At 40.4% G+C, this 18,493-nt stretch overlaps 4 protein-coding genes across 4 annotated transcripts in view; 3 read left to right on the top strand and 1 right to left on the bottom strand.

Annotated features, from left to right (window-relative positions):
* Positions 1-686: 686 nt before the first annotated feature.
* zgc:194655 (uncharacterized protein LOC794380 homolog) lies at positions 687-1,890 on the bottom strand. The gene is made up of 3 exons (XM_042070468.1): positions 1,669-1,890; positions 1,369-1,537; positions 687-946 (listed from the first exon to the last, which is right to left on the bottom strand). Exons 1-2 carry the CDS (start codon positions 1,811-1,813, stop codon positions 1,377-1,379), a joined length of 306 nt encoding a protein of 101 aa, XP_041926402.1. The 5' UTR covers positions 1,814-1,890; the 3' UTR covers positions 687-946; positions 1,369-1,376.
* A 649-nt stretch (positions 1,891-2,539) lies between these two features.
* Positions 2,540-4,584, top strand: LOC121690105. Its single transcript, XM_042070467.1, has 4 exons — positions 2,540-2,696; positions 2,812-2,912; positions 3,472-3,645; positions 3,850-4,584. Exons 1-4 carry the CDS (start codon positions 2,609-2,611, stop codon positions 4,297-4,299), a joined length of 813 nt encoding a protein of 270 aa, XP_041926401.1. The 5' UTR covers positions 2,540-2,608; the 3' UTR covers positions 4,300-4,584.
* Positions 4,585-6,124: 1,540 nt separating this feature from the next.
* Positions 6,125-13,321, top strand: cnpy3 (canopy FGF signaling regulator 3). The gene is made up of 6 exons (XM_042070466.1): positions 6,125-6,342; positions 6,563-6,689; positions 7,017-7,113; positions 10,102-10,224; positions 10,500-10,617; positions 11,184-13,321. The coding sequence occupies exons 1-6, from the start codon at positions 6,237-6,239 to the stop codon at positions 11,432-11,434; spliced, it is 822 nt and encodes a 273-aa protein (XP_041926400.1). The 5' UTR covers positions 6,125-6,236; the 3' UTR covers positions 11,435-13,321.
* A 1,358-nt stretch (positions 13,322-14,679) lies between these two features.
* LOC121690050 (FERM domain-containing protein 7) overlaps positions 14,680-18,493 on the top strand; it is a 10,843-nt gene continuing 7,029 nt past the window's right edge. The window contains exons 1-2 of the mRNA XM_042070370.1: positions 14,680-14,881; positions 17,158-17,262. Of these exons, the coding sequence (XP_041926304.1) occupies positions 14,756-14,881; positions 17,158-17,262 (231 nt within the window). The 5' untranslated portion in view covers positions 14,680-14,755. The remainder of the gene's footprint in view (positions 14,882-17,157; positions 17,263-18,493) is intronic.

The following is an 18,493-nucleotide window of genomic DNA, read 5'->3' as shown; positions in this document are numbered from 1 at the left end:
ACGCTTTAAGTAAAACTGAAACCCACCTGCTACTTGCCAGTTAACGCCCACGGTCCTGCGAGTCCAACCCCTCCAACACACACACACACACTTCCCCACCCCCTTGTTGAATGAGCGACAATCAACTTTCGTGTCAGCAGGAGTACGGTTTCAAACTCTCATTCGACCACATTTTCTGACCAGTAGGCTATTTGTCAAATCTTAGGTTTGATATAGCTCTTTTGCCTATATTGTTGATATTTGTAGGATACTCATAATTCTAATGCCTTATTGCAGTCAGATTGACTCAGATGCATTATGTCACGAGCATCAGCAGACATCCTGTATGCAAGTCACTGCACAACACTCTGCTGAGCTCATACCTGCACTCATGCTGAGTTGCATTCCAGTTTAAGTGTCAGTTTCAGGCCTAGTGGCCTCAGGGCAATAGTCTATGATGACTTGTGGTCAAGTTGGCCTAGGATTATCTTTTGGCCTAAGAAAAATCTTGAACTTTCCCTAAAGGTCAATTTATGGAAGCACTAATCCCTGAAGCGGCAGATGTCTCCTCCATCTCTCCTGCAGTTACCTGTTTTGCTTGCGGGCTTCAGTGAATTGTCAGCGCCATTGACATTTTACACTTCAACTTGTGAATGTAGTGAAAGAAAACAATAACAACAAACAATAGAATATAAAAACAAACAAAATACAAACTTTTGAAATGATTTATATACAAGAACATTACATGGAAAAAGTAATTTTGTTCAGTGAGATAAATATACAGTTGACATCTGACTCTCTGTGCACATACAAGTTAGACATTCATCACAAAACATCCAGATGAGAAGCAGCTTTATCCTATCCCCACATCCATTTCTGGACATTTTTAAATCAACAAAGGTTAAAATAGCCCAGTCTGCCAAAGACACATACAAGTATTTTACAATATTACATGACACACAGTAGCCTAGGCCAGTCGTTTTCAAAGTGGGGGCCGCGAAGGGGTGCCAGGGGGGCCTCAGCAAGTTGGAAGGAAAAATAAAAGCAACAAATAAATACATTTGAAAAAATCAAAATATGCCTATTACTATGAGGGTTGTTTATACAATGCCATTATAATAATTTGTCGCATATCTGAACATTATATTTTCCATCAATAGTAGAGTGATAGCTCTCATATAGCAGAAAGCCCCAAAATGCAATTTTTACACACTGTATGCTCCATCGCGAAGTGCTTGTGGCTAAAATAATTATTAGAAATAGCTTAATGCATTTTTTTGATTTGCCGTAGTATTGTCGATGGGTTTAATAACACATCGAGGGGGTCCTTGGCCAGAACCTTGTGGTATTTGGGGGGCCTTGTCGTGTAAAAGTTTGGGAACCCCTGGCCTAGGCTACTACATTTGTGACTTCATAGTGAGTGCATATATATGTGTCCATCCTCCATGCAAGCGTAGTACGAGCATGAGTGTGGATTTATCCTTTATTCCATGATCAGACAGTTTGTCATTGTCCTCCAACTGCTTGGCCGCATACAGAACCCGAAGCTCAGAAGGATCTAGGTTGTCAAGAATCATTTGAGTGAAAAGGGTTGCATTTATCACTATGACATGCATAGTAATTAAGGTAATATATTCATTTGGTGACTAAGAAACACATAACTAAAAAACAGTGCTTAATGGCCATTACCTATGTTTCCTGGCAGCTTCTCGATAAGTTTCTTCTTGAATACAAGAATAGTTGTGTTGTTGAAGTCTTCTTCTGTAGTTGCAACATCAACAGTTTTCTTTTCCCCTTGTATTCCGACAACTGTTAACTGGTATATTTTGCCCATGTTGCTCACAAACAAGGAGAATCAACCGATAGCAAGTGTTCTGCTGAGATAGTGAAGCTTAATGTTTCTTTCACTTTCTTTTACTAAAGTTCCAGGCAAAGGTTGATCAACACATGAAAAGGGGCGTGCCATTCGTTGCCTTAGTGTTTCATAGCAAAGCCACGATTCATAAAAGTATAAATATATTTTGTTTTTGATCCCTTACAATACAATCTCTTAGCCAAGCTGATGAGTACCATTTTCATTTAGTAGAGAAAACATCTTAGTTTTGTTCAAATGAATCACAAAGACAGTATCTGGGGTTTCATTATCCATTGCATATGCATGAAGATGTGGAAACTTATCCATTTATTCTTTATTGATTGAATAAGATGCAAGAGACTCATTTCATTTTAATTTTCATGTTTTAGTATATTGGTGGAACAAAAAACTGGGGGTAAAAAATAATAATAAATAGGGTCGTAATGTGAAGGATTAATTATGTTCACACTGCTATCCTGCGCATACCAATACATCATTTTAGGATAAAATGGAGGACTTTCAATGGCATCCTCCACATTTTGCAATATGCTGCTATCTATATCTAATAACTACCTGTAACTATAATCATGTTTATCTGAATGTATTCATGAAAGTTGATAGCAAAAATCCCCCTGCAATAAAGCAATTTCCCAGAAATCAATCTGTGTTTTGTCAGCAGAGAAATGAAAGTGAAAGAGGTTGTCAGAAAATACACTGCGTCTGTGTTCTGCCATTGCATTTGAGAGTTGAGCAGATCGACAACAGTATCACAAGATGTCAACACAACAACAAGAAGAGCAGGAAAAAAGATATGATCCATCAGACACCACATTAAGATTTGTCACAAGGCCAGATGATATCAGTAAGTCAATGATTAAGTTCTTATGGTTACTGGTTTTTAAGTAAAATCTAATGTAAAAAAGGAGGCAGCAAGTGTTGTGTAAGTGGTGAGTGTTGTTGTATTCCTCTCCTGACAGCTCTGGATGATGACCCCGACTCCTTGAGGGCTGAGATGTCCTGTGGTCATGCAGTCACACCGCAGTCTCTCACGGCCTGGTGCCGCAGCCTTCTGGACCAGGTACTGCTTTTTCAGGTCACACAAGTTTATTAAGGGTTTTATTGCAAGTAGGTATGTATTATTAACCTGAAACTGTGAACATATCTGCATCTTAAAGCAACACCGTGGAAGAATAGATATCTGTACCCCTTGGCCTTAATATTCAACGCTATTTAGTGCTAAGACGATACTCAATTTGTCAAAACAAAAAATCAAAAACTGAAATGGTGATTGTGATTCTACCCATTGAGTAACATACATAGTGCAATATAAAGCATTTCTGATGTGCACTGGTAATGTTAAATACTTCATTTCCCCTATCGTAAGTCAGTGTAGCACCAAAAAGCTGTCATTTTTAAGTGAAACAATAGTGCATTGTGTTGCTTTAACCTCATTGTACTCATTGAGCACAGACTATGTAATATGAGTGTAATAATAACAGTTGGTCACTAGTCGGACCAATCGGACTAATATTGTGTAGTCCACCCTGTTACATTACAGAGGAATGAGAAGCTCTTAATGTGCACAAGTAGGGCCTAGTCTTTATAAGCCTTATAACAGAGGATTTTATCCCATGTAGGGGCAATATAAATTCACTTGTCCTGCACTGGAGGAAGGCACAGTAGAGAAGTGTGGGGAGGAATGGTCCTACACAGAGATTCGCAAGCTGGCTGTGCTGACAGCAGAAGAGCAGGCTCACTTTGAGGAGACCATGGCTATGTTGGCTGCTGCTGAGTACTGTGAATACAAAACAGTAAGTGCCACCTACATGCTGACCGTACAGAGCAGGACTTGAAAAGCTATATGCGTTATTACATGCCATTGCATATGAATATGTTTGTTTTACTGTAGCACATGCCCACATAATTAATTACGCCTAATTATAAAATTCTTAATGTGCTGTGAAGTGTGAAATTGACCTCTTGATTAAACTTTGGAATGTTTACCTGTTCACTAGTGTCCTGGCTGTCTGTCATTTGTGGAAAGGCAAGACCTGACCAACCTGTCTGTGCACTGCAAAATCTGCACCACGCAGACTGGAGAAGTCTATGATTTCTGCTGGCAGTGTCTGCGGAGCTGGATTGGAATTGCGCCTAGTGCTGACAAGTGTGACAACGAGGGGTGCGTCAACCCAGATGTGGAGAGGCTGGCCAAGTGTAACCTGCTGACTCTCGAAGAAGTGCAAAATGTGCGAGTCCCATCCATGCGCGCCTGTCCCACATGTGGCAACATCGTGGAGCACAATGGAGCAGGGTGTAAAAACATCATATGCAATCGGTGTCAGATTGAGTTCTGCTTTTCCTGCTTGAAACTCACCCCTGATTGTCTTACCACCAGCAGTTACTTCCTGCTCTGTGATGGTGGTGTGGCTGACCGCCAGACCAGTATCCCGTCATGGGTCAAGTAGCTGTTAGGAGGCGTGTAGTGGAAAGTGCGTGCAGCTGTTGCCAGCCAATTTGAATCTCAGTCTGAATGAAATACACTGCCTTCATCTACTTCATCCACTATTTATGTGTATACTGTTTTACCAATGTTTTATGTGTATGTAAAATGTAGCCTAGGTGCTCAAACTATTTCTCTCTCTCACACACGCACACAATCACTCACTCACTCACTCAAACGCACAGATGACGACATGACTTGTCTTAATATCTGTCTGTATAAGAGCCAATAAACATGAAGTGTTAAATTAGTCTGATTCATGGTATTCAGAATAACATCATTATCACAACACTGTAATAAGCTACAGCTGATCTATCTACAACAATCCAGCCAAAAGGTCTGCAAAATGTGCGTTAATTTGTGATTCATACCTACAGATGCATTACAAAAATCCAAATCTAACCAAGTATTTTTCAAGTAAAAAATATATATTTTCAAGTAAAAAATATCTTATTACACTTAATATAGGCTAGACATTATCTTCCAAAAAACAAGCTATAGGCTGACTGGTTTTTAGACTGACCAGACTTTTCTCCTGGTGCACTGGCAGATTCTTTCACTTATTACTAGCAGTGAATAACTTGTAATCCAGGTTGGTCAGTTTAAAAACTAGTCCTTTATAACTTGCATGTTTAATGATAATATAGTGTAATGAGGTTTTATTTTACTTGAAAAGAAACAAAAATACTTGGTAAGATTATTTTTTGTGTGACAACCCTTTTCACCAATACAACAAGCGAATTGTGTCTATTGCTCCCCTTCACATACAATTTTTAACTTGAATCACTTCACTCAGGTCATGATGAGCCAGCTAGCTAGCTAAGTTACACACCTTCTAGAAAACGCGGGATATGAACCTGGCAACAATTAAAGAGAATACCAATGGCATGCTTAATTATTACCAAATGGTCTCCCCCAAAGGTCCATGGAACCAAAAAGTTTGAGAACCCCTGATCTAGCAATAGCCAACTAATAGTCAAAATAACGGATCAATGTCATTCCCATTTGTGTCAAGTCATGTCAATGGCATGGGTAATCTATATTCCATAGGCCTATTAGCCTACATTTAAAAACAACACAATTGACTCAAGCTGAATATTTTTAGGCTGCATTTAGGCTACTAGTTGTCATTTTATGAACAATTTTCCATTGACTATAATTTCTGAAGGAGAGAGAGAGAGAGAGAGAGAGAGAGAGAGAGTGAAAGAGAGAGAGAAAATCATGGAGAAAATAGGCTACACTGGTCCACTCCTTTTTTTTTATTGGCTGGTTGGTGACACTTCGGCGTCTTTCATTGGATCATGTCGTGACAGCTACACCGACATCCACTCACTCACGGAAGTGTGAGGCACCGGCGATACTAAGGGGAAATGCAGCAATAGTAGTTCAATAATATAAAGCTAAAACAAATTATTTTAAAATAAAAGTGAGCAATCGACATAACATTATCAGATAGGCTAATTTCTGAAATGTCTGAATTATTCTCTATGGGAACACCAATTACAATACAAAAGTGCAATACATGGATAGGCCTAGGGCTGTCTAATAGCAGCATTAGGCCTATGTTGTAGGCCTACAGATTTACACAATAAATTATGTTTTAACAATCTATTATAAATGTAGGCTATGTTATGTTCTGGCTTTTACTTAGTCTACTAGCCTACTTCTGCCTGTCTCTTCTAAAATAGGCCTGGGCTATCTAGCACTCGTGGGGCATCTTCGCAATTTTGGACCTTTTATTTTGAAATATCCGGCGGTAATAATATCCTCCTCTGCTAAATGTTGCTGCCTTTTTCACAATTACCGTGCTCCCTGTACATTGCTGTTAAAAAAAACAGGTTGTAGCCTAGGTGGTCTGCAGAGCAATTGTAGTTAATGTAATCTTTAAAGAATATAGGCCACATGGACCTTTTGATATATTTGGTGTTGTGCGCTCTGTGTGCAGTTTCCAATGCAGCCAAAAAAGGCGAGGATGGCGAATGGGTGAATCTCCCAAATAAATGTGAAGGTAAGCCTACTCAGTTTGGCTCTTTCAATTGCTTGTTCGTTATCCGTTATTATGCTCTTTAATAATCTATTTGCATTTGATTAAGATAACTGTGTAGGCTACATAACGAACCCAGTGTAGCCTATTATTATAGCAATAACTGTCCACGTACCGCATCACGCCAAGTAAATTACTGTGCTGTCATAGATACCATAATAATAATCCAGCTCAATTTTCTTAGTATGTAAATTTGTAAGCATCGAAATGAAGTCTGCATTTGACGAAACTGGGAAGACAAAAGAAGTGATCGACACCAACTACCGCTTCATAGACGGCAAGGGGTCCGCTCCAATCAAATATGTGAAATCGTAAGTCAGTGTGATATTTATTCTACTACCAGGAGAATCAGTGTCCCATTGTCTTATATAAAGAGAGCAGTAACGTTAGACCTATCCATTTATCTGTCAGTAAACATGTTTTGTTTTTTGTTTTTGTGGATCTGCTTTGGTTTATGTTTATAATCAGAGGAAATACCCAAATCTCTGAACCCTGATCATGCATAATAATATATCAGTAATATATTAGTAGTACATGTAGTCTAGCTGTCTTTTTAAGTAAAAAAAATTGTAGGGCCTACAGGCAGTGTAGTGCACTTTCAGTTCCTTATTTTGCTCATTACCTCTGTCCTTCCCCAGCGACATACGCTTCATCGAAGTGGTGGAGAATGTGTGCAAGAGGCTACTGGAGTATAATCTGCACAAGGAGAGGACAGGAAGCAACCGCTTTGCCAAGGTACAGTCAGCTACACACCAGATGATACCGCACACAGGTGTTGAATGTGAGACCAGGAGGCCTAAGGCCCAGTTGTGCTATGCCCACCAGAGACCTGCTGAGTAGCCTACTAAAGTGAAGTTGAGCATATTTATAGGAAGCAGTAGTTTGCACATGCACAACATTTTCTTATTTGATTATCTGACATGTAGTCTGCTCAATCTCAACTCATGTGTAGTGCATACTAAACACTTCTTCTTTTGACTTCCTCTTATGTTGTCCTGTATGCTTTTCAGTTCTCACATCCTCCCTTTACCGTCCCTCATATTTGTCTGTAATTACACATTTGAACCATTTATGTATGTCCACATGAAGAAAATGGTACAGGGACACAAATATTAAAGATGCAGTAGAATACATACACAAACTCACGGACCAGTGGCATGCAGCAGGTCTTCACAATATCACTCAATAAGCATATTCAGTTCTTAAGGGTATAAGTAGCAACGTGGCAAGCCATTTAGCTCTCTTTTTGGCCATCCCAAGCTGCTGCAGCCCTCATACTACCAACCTGTGTGTCCTAGGCTACCAAATATGAAAACAAGTAGTCTGCACCTATAGCATAACTCTGAGATGGTGTTGAGGAGTGGATGGCATTTAACTACCTTGGTGTAGAAAGCCTCCCCCATGCTAGAATCAAAGGGGCAGCCTACCTCCAAAATGAACACCTCACTGGACTCCTCATTGATAATAACAACATCTGGTGTATTGGCAACCAGGAGTAGGGAAGTACTAGGGTGATTTGATATGTCTTTGATATGTTTGATATGTCTTATAGTAGACCTCTATGAGGTCTACTATTCTGTCATGACGTGCTATGTACATTCCTTTGGAAGCATGACAGCCATTTAAGATGTGTGACAGTGTTTCGGTGATATATTCTGAGGTGTGATGCAAGCAATGAAGGACATTGGGGAAACCAGATAGTGAGGTTGAGTCTGGTATAATCTGGCTTTTACTGTAACTGTGAAAATGTCCTCATTAAATACCATGTTCTTGAGGAATGAGTGAGACACAGAGTGATCAGCAGCGGGAAGACATGCACACACACACACACACACGCATGCACACACATGCACACTAGGGTGGTCCTTATTTTTAAAGTCTCCAATTGTCATGCTCTTAACCCTTCAAATTGTTCCTTTATATAAGAAAATACAGCATGCCAATTTTTATGGCAACAACATAATAATTACTGGTAGCTCAATAGCTTTAAACTTTGAGATGATTTTCTGTTAGATGATTTTCATAAAAACAAGATCATTTTAATTGTTTTTATAACTGGCTAGTAAAATTCAAAACAATCTCCATAAAAGCATCTAATGCACCATATATTCCTAAATATGTATTTTAGATACATATTATATCTCAGTTTACTTATTGTAGAAACTAAATCCAAATTAATCCATCCATGACCCGGTTTAGCTTTCCTGGTGGAATCAATACATATTTCTATTGATGATCACCTTGGTTATTGTTTGGGTTTAGAGCACATTTTTTGGTCTTCAATAAAACATTCAAACAATTGTATCCACGGAACCCCAAATATGTGCCACAAAACTGTATGAGGAAAAGGCACCTTCACCATTTCTTGCTCAGCTTTGCTTGCAGATGTGTTGTGTACCAAGAGCAAAATCATGGCATAAACAAGAAGTGAAGTTTATTTGGTTGGTTCCACCATACCAGAATTAGTTGGATCACTGACGAATCTATTCAGACTGCAAAAAGTCAACACTGGCTGCTGAGAATCAGAAATGAGGGATTGTTGAAAACTTTGTGCTTTTTTTTGAGATTGTTGTCATTGTTGTCATGTCAGTGTTGCTCTGATTTCAATAAAATGTAGTTCATTTGCAGCAACTTTTAATATTACTTGCATATCACAATAACGCAGCACAGCTTAACATAGGCAATCTTCCACATGATTGAGCTACCTCTAAATGTATTTTTTTTGTCAAAATTTTTGCATATTTCTAATTTTGAAGTTAAAGGAACAGTTTAAACTTAACCTAAAAAAAGGTTAAGACACTAACATTTTGCAAAAAAAAAAAATGGACTTGATAAGGATCACCCTAACGCACACACGCACGCGCACGCACACACACCTTGAAGGCAGTGTGTCTATTTGCACAGTCTCCGTGCCCCACAGCTCCGTGTTCAGTGTCTCTTGATTGACTGAAAGCCTCTAACTGAGACAACCAAAGGCCACATAACTACTTCATGAGCTCACACTGCTGTCACAGTGCAGAGAGACATCTCACAACACAGATCGCTTGGGATCGCCGGGAGCGTGATTCAGGAACACTGCTTTGTTGTTCTCTTGCATACCTGTCCGGTCCTCTGTCAGGAATGTTGTGTCCAGGTTGCTAGGAAGAGTAAACAGCTGAGCTTGCCTGACTGGTCGAGCGCTGCTGAAACAATGCGTGTTGTGTGTTCCTGGAGTATCGGCTCTGCCCCCTGCCCCAGCATGCGCTCATGTGTGCATTCTTGTATGCTTTGGCTACATGGTGCATTGTTGGTCGGTGCATTTGCTCCTGTATAGCACTGGCAGTAGCAGAGGTCAACAAATAGTGCTCCCTTGTGATAGATAGATAGATAGATAGATAGATATTTTATTGATCCCCAAGGGGAAATTCAATGAATCAAGTGTATAAATCATAGATTGTATATTTAGTGCACTGTGCTATGCCTCTGTAGAGGAAATGCTGTACAACTGTGCTCTACAAAGTGTTGAAGTGTGTATTCATCTGTAACCTATGTGGTGTGAAGTGTAGTCCCACACAGCCCCGCGGTGCACTTCAAAAGGCTTTTTGGAATCACACTTAGATGAACTGGAGCTAGTGGGAAATCCTTTAGTTGGTTGAGAAATCAAGAAGTCTCATTCTGCTTCAACAGTAGTCTCTATGCTCACGTCTTGTCTCACAACTGTGGCCCTTTTATTTGTGTTTGCAGGGCATGTCCGAGACCTTCTCCACGCTGCATAACCTGGTGCACAAGGGTGTGAAGGTGGTGATGGACATTCCTTACGAGCTGTGGAATGAGACCAGTGCCGAGGTCGCTGACCTCAAGAAACAGGTAGGCCCAGCTCTCTGTGTGTCTGTGTGCATTTAAATGTGTATTAGTGCAAACTAATACATTCACTTTTTAGTGTTATTACTAGTGTGTTAGTTGTGAGGGTGCATGTATTTGTGTAGGTGTGTTTTTACCCTCTACAGAGTTAGTAAAAAGACCTAAAGGCTGGATGCTTGAAGCTAAACGTATTTTGTAATTTTACCAAATATGGAATGCAGTGGCTTGTGTATAATGCAATGTGATTTTTCTGTGTGTGTGTGTGTGTGTGTGTGTGGTAGTGTGATGTGATGATAGAGAAATATGAGGAGGTCATTGAAGACTGGTATAAGGGAACTCAGGAGGAAGATCTCACCACTTACCTCTGTGAGAAACACGTTTTGAAGGGACAGGATCAAGGTAAAGTCCAACTAAACCAATCACAGGCAAACAACAGCACACACACACACACACACACACACACACACACTATTGCAATGCAATAATGCAACTGTGTCCTTGCGATATGCAATTGGATTGTTTACATTACATTACATTACATTACATTTGGCTGACGCTTTTTTAGCCAAAGCGACTAACAACATGGTAAACAGTTTAAGTTTTAGAGCAATTCTCAACAATTTTAGGACAGTTTAAAAACATTAGAGTACAGTAAGAATAAGTGCATCAGTGAGTGCTGTTTTTAACAGTTACTTGTCAGTTTAAGACGGCTGGGTGAGTGCTAGGATCAGTAAGACTTGTTGTAAGTGTTGCTATGAGAGGAGATGTTCTCTAAAGAGGCAGCAGAGTCTCCCTTTGTAGATCTGCTAATAGGTACTGTATGCATTTAAACTGAGATATAACTATGTCATGTATATCATGACACCATGTGAGCTGAAGAAGTAATATATTGTGCTCAACCCATCAAATGTAATGTAACGCTAACAGAACCTCTAAATTTAACACTAACAATGATCCCTTCCCAGCTTGTCTGAATGAACAGTGGAAAAAGAAGGGAGACTCTGCTGCCTTGCCAGAGAAGAAGAAGAAAAAGAAGAAGAAGGGCAAGAGCAAGGACAGCGAGGATGGACAGAGCAAGAAGAAGGTGAAGAAGAAAAAGAAGTCTGTGACAGAGCAGGGGAAGGGCAAAGGGAAGAGCAGTGCTGGCAAGGACGGCTCTGTGGACGAGAAGATCCAGAAGAAGAAGAATCTGCACGGCGAGAAGACGGAACTCTGAAGAATGGAGCCGAGGGAGAGGGGGGAAGGTGGTAGATGTGACACCATGTCTGTAACCATATCCTGACTAGGGTACCATGCATTGCTGGTGTTGTACGTCCGCGTGCATTTGTGTGTGTATGCACATGTGTGTATGCGTACGTATGCGTGTGTGTGTGAGTGTGTGTGTATATCAGGGGGAGGGATAGCAGTGTGAAGTATAATTCAGACATGCCATGGTCCCTCCCTCACTCACTGGCCGGACAGTCCCCGGGAGAGCCAGTCCTCTGCCCTCCATGCCACACTGACTCTTTTCCATGCCACACTGACTCTTTTCCATGCCATGCCACACTGACTCTTTTCCATGCCACACTGACTCTTTTCCATGCCACACTGACTTTCTATGTTTGTATGTTTGTGTGAAAACACTGCTTCACAAATCTTTATTCAATCCACTGAGCCTTTGTTTCAATGTATGTGTCCTTTACATTTCCTGTTCTCTCTCTCTCTTTCTCTCTTTTTCTCTCTCTCTTTTCTGTCTCATTCTACCTCCATTCCCACAATCATTCCTACCCTTCTGCATTGTTACAGGAGGGAGATGAGGTCTAAATATAACTCTGATTAAACAGCATGAGAGGCACCTCGCAGGAGCCGTCTCCTAAAGCTGGCCGCTATGTCAGGGGCTCATCAGGCTGCAGATGAAAAACGCCACGGTTATGAGAGTGGTGATTGGTCAGTGTTGTGCTGACAGAGGCCTTTCCAGTGCTTAGTGTGTGTGTTCATTTGTGTTACTCCTGAAATGTCCTTTTTCATGACAGATTATGAGAATTTTAGTCATGGGCTGTTTGGGTAGACCACAGTTGAGGGGCATTTTATCATCTTTAAAATGAGATTATATTGAAATTGTTTTCCTTAGTTACTTCCCAATTGCTCTGTTTCTTTTAGCATGTTCTTTTAAGTATACTGTAGCCTGTAACTAACATCATTTCAACTTGTCTCCATGACATACCCATTGAGTTTTATTAACCTTAAGCTGTTTGCCTACTTTCAGTATGTGTAGTGGGTTACTGTTCAGGACACCATTGGGAAATGTGGACTGAGCTGTTGGATTTGAAATGAAAATCTGGTTATAATCTCCAGCTCAGGGTGCTTGGCAACCTCTGTGAAGTGAAGGACTGTGCAACCTGATTATAGTATTTTTAGTAGCATTATTATTATTAAGTAAGAAGCCATTCCAGTACATTATGAGGTCAAGTGCATTCCAATGACTATCCTCCCCATGGTGTTGTTTTTTAACCCATAGTATGCAGTTTACATGGCAGGGTGCAAATCACCAATGTAAACTGTAGTGTTACATATTGTGATATAGTGTTACAAACCTTTCCATGCTCTTGCCTGAATACCTTTCCATCATCTTCGCTTTCTTGAGGTAGTGCGCCTCAAATATGGTCCTGTTCTTATTTCCTTCTACTTGCTGTTTATTTTAGTATTTTAACTACTCATTTGGGGAACCTATAATGCTGTATGTTTAAAGAGGAAACAATGGTTAGGTGTAGGGTGTGGACCATCAATACGTGTTTTATGCATTTGCTATTTGTTTCTTATTTTTTATTGATCATGAGTGAATGAAGGTAAATGTGTGTAGTTAATTTCTTTGCTTTATTTATATGATTTGCAAATTCTTTGCATTTGCTTGTTTGTTAATTTGTTTGTTTGTTTCACGTTTGCACTGGCCTGTAAAACGGTGTCAGCCTACTGTAAGTATGCAGCAGCAGAGTGAATGTGGGCCTGCTGCACGTAAGCTGTGCTGCAGTGTGAAGATGAGCCGTGTTCAGGGCTGGAAGGGCGATCTGGCAGCCGCTTGTTAGACATCTTCCAGTGGAGCTTGCAATAAAGTCCTGCTATTGTAGACTGTCTCTGTTGTCTTCATGATGTTGCACAAAGTGTCCCTGTGGCTATACGGTGGTGTGTTTGTAATGCTGCTGTACATGACAATAGGATAATCTGGAGAGTATTCCAGATACAATTAACTCAAAGTATGTGATTAATCATCTAACAGAAGAGTTCTATGGATTCAGTCTAATGAAGTAATATGGCGGTGGTGTTCCGTTAAGAGGTTCACCACATACTTTCTCACTAAACCACTTCTTTACTAATAGGCAGTGAGTCTTTTCGACATTTCTGTGGCTGTGTGAGGTCATTCTGATAGCTTCAGTAGAATTCCACATGAAACCATACTTCAAATCAATATCCTATGTGGTTGATGGGACCGAAAGCAATTGTGTTATGAGGTTTATGCCAGTTATTTGGCATGGTCTTCAAGGTGCAATTTGTGATTCTAATCTATTGCATTTTTTGTGAAATTCATCAAATTGCTCTCTAGCTATTCATTAACTATGTCAACTCAAAAGAGAAACTAAGTAGCTTGAATCAAGCTGCAATATTCCAGCCAAACAACACTTTACTTCAGGAGTGTGAGTTCTGTCATTCACCACATGGTGGCAGCATCGTTTGTAAACCAGGCTTGAAACACGCAGACTCACTTTTTAAACTTTTGGAAGAGTTTCTCTGATAAAACCTCTCAGTTTTAATGATGCTTTAACCAAACTTTTCGTTTTTGTTTAAAAGCACATAGACTATTTTGCTCCCATGTTTTTCCTATTTGTATCAACTTTTTTGAACCAACTTTGTGTTATTTTGGCGTTTTTTCTTTATGCACACAGACGCTATATATCCTATGTTTTTATTTTCGTTACCTTTAGTTTTTCTAGCTGGGTTGTGATTATCACTAAAGAGACGTCCAAAGTGCACACGCACCCGTGGCGCGCAACTCAGTTGCGCAGCGGGGGCCGCTGGAGACGTAAATGATGCTGTGATGCGCTTGACTGGAATGATGCGCGCAGGGTGCCTGCCTGTCACCGGCATATTGCAGTTCGCAGGGGGATTCATGCCCTGGAAGAATCAGTGGACATTAATTTATTTCCAAAAGGAGGTAAGACAAGCCACCAACCCACTTTACACTTTTGGAAAGGCTAATATTATTGAAATTTCCGGAAGAATAATTATATGTTAACTGATGATGTTATGTTTGTATGAGCTTTGTATGCTCTTTAACGGTTTTCCATTTCAATGAATAATGACGTCAATAATATAATTGCATTCTTGCGTGGCATGTTAAAGTTGTGCACGTTAAAGTTGTGCATGTTTTTTTTTTCTGTTGGGAAGGAGACGCACCCAAACAGAAGCTAACAATTTAGGGTAGTTTACAGAGTTTACAAGTGATTTTTACATGGTTTCTTCTCTCAATTAAGAATTATGTTAGTAAACTGAGGACCGGCATACAATGGGCGACAAATTCGAGTTATTGAGGAAGACGCCAACCAAAAGCACCACTGCGCGAAAGCAAGAAGGCAAGCTGAGGATACGCGTCATCTTCCTGGACGGCAGCGAATGCTTTTTCGAGGTTGAGGTAAATGAAAAAGGCATTGAATTAATGAATTCATATTAACTATGGATTACTTGAGTTTAATTGACTTGTCCAAGATGTTTTGCTGTAGCTAGACTAAATTGAACCATAGGGCAATGGTTAACCTATATTTGACCTGCTGAAGTTTCAAATATGTAGGCAAAGCAGTCATTTAGCCTATATGAACCTATTTACAAAACCCTCACTATAACATACAGAATGTGTTCCTTATAGCTATAATTTACATTAGTGTATGCCATATAGCCATTTGAGGACTTATTTTAAATATTATTGGGGTCATGGAAAGGCTCACTGAACTGTATGGTGAAAGGCAACATTGCCAGAGGAGTCTATTCAAGATATAATGGGATTACAGGGTTTCTGCTCTGAGTCCACTCACAGTACTCACACCCTCAGGCTCTGTCCCTGTGAGAGTGAGTGAGATGCTTCAGAGGAGCGTATGTCAGAGTGATGTGTGTGTGTGTGTGTGTGTGTGTGTGTGTGTGTGTGTGTGTGTGTGTGTGTCTGAGAGAGAGAAAGATAAATTGGATAGATAGAAGTGAAGATGGGAGAACAGAATGACAGAAAGAGAGAAGGAGGGATAGAGAAGGGAGACAGTAAGCAAGAGCCAGAAAGGGAAAAGGAAAGATATGGAATGAAAGAGAGAAGGAAGTAGTGACATGGAATATGGAGAGATGAAGGCTGTGTGCTGGCTAGCAGCTCAGCTGTGTTTTCTTTATAAAGTAGTAGGATTACAAGCCCCATTATCTACAAGCTCAATCTCCGACAATGGCCTACCCGTAAGATGCCCTTACGGCCCGGGGGCCTCTCCCCAGAATGGAGGGCAAGAGGGAAAGAGAGAGAGAGAATGAGAGGAGGGACAGAGAGGAAGGGAGAGTAGAAGGGTTAATGTATGTCTGTGTTTCTGGGCTGAAGATTACCAGAAAGATGTTATGAAAGCTGTTCGAAAAGCTGAGAGAATTAGTGTTTTAGGATTTTGGGTTGTGTCGGAATGTGAACTCCATTCCGCCTTCATAGCCTTGGGCAAAAGAATCAATTAACACAGATAGGGAGGGAAAAGACGGAGAGAAGAAGGGATGAGAGGGCCAGAAAAGAGGAGTGGAGAGGCAGTCACACCGAGAAATAAAATCATGATTTAGCCAGAGAAGACTGAAATGGCAGAAACTGAAAAATTAAATAAATAAACAAATAAATAAATCAAAATAAAAAACCCATGCATTTCAGGCAAGGCAAGCAGGCATGCAGATAAATGAACAGGTAAATAAATAAATAGTGAATTAGCCCAAAACAAGCTCTTTGGATTGCTGAATGCAGCCTATTGCTGGTAGATGCAAGGTCTCTGTCTCTGTGTCGCTCCCTTACTCTCTTTAGTGTCATGGAAACGCATGATGATTACAGGTTGTGTATCATGTCCACACTGCTTTCTGTTCTCCCCTGTGTTCTCTGGGGCTGCTCTCGTTCCCAGCTCCTTTTCCCTCTTTAGCTCATCCTTGCCTTCTCTCCATCTGACAGCATAATAAGGATGTTCTCTGCCCAGCTGGTGTGGTAAACATAGTGTTCAACCTCGTACACACATAAAAACACACAAACACACACACCACACAAACACTGACATATGCACCAGGAAACACGCAGGCAAACACACACACACACACACACACACACACACACACACACACACACACACACACTGTCATTAAAGGCTTAAGGGGAGTGCTTGACATGATAAGCACTTCACTGTTTTAAATATATTCTCATGAAGTGCAAGGCAATATACATCATATTTGAGTCTTTAGGCTTGTGCAAACATTTTCTGTGTTGTGAATTTTTTTAGAGATATTTTACGACTTCAGCATCATTGTAACTGATGTTTAGATTTGGATTGGTGTTTACTACTGGCCTGTGTCGTCTTAATAGCACGCCTGTGATGGACAAGATATCCACATCATAAAAAAATTCTCACATGTGGAAAATGTTCATTCTCAAATTCTTTTTCAAACCTCAGCAAGATTTTCTCCACCTTAGCACATGCTTACAGTATATTCCCATTCTCATAACTCATGACAACCAGAATCTTTACTGAGATTTACTATAGTCAAATACTTCCTAACTTTTGTGGACATGACATCCAGTTAAATTACATAAAGTATGTTAAGGGAAGTCTGTTGTAATTGATGGTCAATTTTGACCACTCTTGCATCTACACATGTCCCACAAACTGATGATGTGTCATTTCTCTCATCTGTCTATCTCTTCAGCATAGGATTTTGGGTGGGGATTTTTTCAACAAAGTGTGCGGGCACCTGAAGCTGCTGGAGAAGGAGTACTTTGGGCTGGAGTTCCGTCACCACACTGGTACCTATGTGAGTAATGCACATGTGACCCCTGACCAGGGACGTGCACAGACATTTGGAAGGGCAGGGGCTCAAGTGAAAAAAGGGCACTTCCCATGTTTTTAAATAAAAAATGCATTAAAATCTCTGACTTACTGATTTAGGCAATCCAGGTACCTTCACACCCATGCAAATATTTAATACTCAAAATACTTCTACAAACGAATCTGTACAGAAACACAAAGGTCTTCTTAATTAGTAGTAGCTATTACACATTCCCCCCTTTCACATATAATTGAAGGCTGTCTGTATCATGTATTAATGAAGATCTATTGGCAAAAAACAAATGAGTAGAATGAAAGACCCTACAATCAAAATTATGTTGTTACAGTTTAAGGCATCCTTATCCTAAATTCACCAAACAGGGGGAAATACTGCCTTCATGTCAGTAATTAAGTTTTTTTCACCTACAGCACAAGACCAGATGTGTTCAAAGTAGCTCATTTTAAGCCATGTTAACGCTTCATTTGCATATCAATATGGTGATGGTAATGGCGTTATTAGAGACCAATTTCCCTGTATTCAACTGATGTATTTCCCTAGCCTGGTGTAGACAGAACTCAACTCAATAAGCCAGCTTTTTCTATCTTCTCTAACAACAGGCTGTAAACAAAATTAACCGAAGCACGCTCAGTCACAGGCACCATTGCTCATCTGTCCATCATTGTATAAAGCCTGCCTGGATGATCTAATTGATCCCACAATCTGATTGGCTCCAAGGATCCTGCAATCTGAAAGGCTGTGGGAATCCTGCAATCTGATTGGCTCCCAGAATCCTGCAATCTGATTGGCTGTTGGAATCCTGCAATCTGATTGGCTGTTGGAATCCTGCAATCTGATTTGCTCCCAGAATCCTGTAATCTGATTGGCTGTTGGAATCATGCAATCTGATTGGCTGCTGGAATCCTGCATTCTGATTGGCTGCGGGAATCCTGCAATCTGATTGGCTCTCAGAATCCTGCAATCTGATTGGCTGTGGGAATCCTGCAATCTGATTGGCTGTGGGAATCCTGCAATCTGATTGGCTGTTGGAATCCTGCAATCTGGTGGTTGTTGGAATCCTGCTATCTTATTTGCTGTGGGAATCCTGCAATCTGATTGGCTGTGACCTCCCTCACAAGGTCATGAGAGTAAATACAGGACTTGTGTTTCCTGTATCTTATCTGTCGGTGTACTAGTACCCTGGAGGAGTGAGAGTTTG

This window comes from Alosa sapidissima, chromosome 18 (genome assembly GCF_018492685.1).
Source record: "Alosa sapidissima isolate fAloSap1 chromosome 18, fAloSap1.pri, whole genome shotgun sequence".
Classification (NCBI taxonomy): domain Eukaryota; kingdom Metazoa; phylum Chordata; class Actinopteri; order Clupeiformes; family Clupeidae; genus Alosa; species Alosa sapidissima.
Note: the sequence above shows the minus strand (reverse complement) of the source record. Positions and strands in the feature narration are given on the sequence as shown.

Coding starts and splice junctions, on each gene's coding strand:
- zgc:194655 (XM_042070468.1), bottom strand. CDS start 1,813: ATGGGCAAAATATACCAGTTAACAGTTGTCGGAATACAAGGGGAAAAG. Junction 1,538..1,668: donor GAAGCTGCCAGGAAACATAG/GTAATGGCCATT, acceptor TTGACAACCTAG/ATCCTTCTGAGCTTCGGGTT.
- LOC121690105 (XM_042070467.1), top strand. CDS start 2,609: ATGTCAACACAACAACAAGAAGAGCAGGAAAAAAGATATGATCCATCA. Junction 2,913..3,471: donor GCCGCAGCCTTCTGGACCAG/GTACTGCTTTTT, acceptor TATCCCATGTAG/GGGCAATATAAATTCACTTG. Junction 3,646..3,849: donor AGTACTGTGAATACAAAACA/GTAAGTGCCACC, acceptor CCTGTTCACTAG/TGTCCTGGCTGTCTGTCATT.
- cnpy3 (XM_042070466.1), top strand. CDS start 6,237: ATGGACCTTTTGATATATTTGGTGTTGTGCGCTCTGTGTGCAGTTTCC. Junction 7,114..10,101: donor GAAGCAACCGCTTTGCCAAG/GTACAGTCAGCT, acceptor TTGTGTTTGCAG/GGCATGTCCGAGACCTTCTC. Junction 10,225..10,499: donor TCGCTGACCTCAAGAAACAG/GTAGGCCCAGCT, acceptor TGTGTGTGGTAG/TGTGATGTGATGATAGAGAA.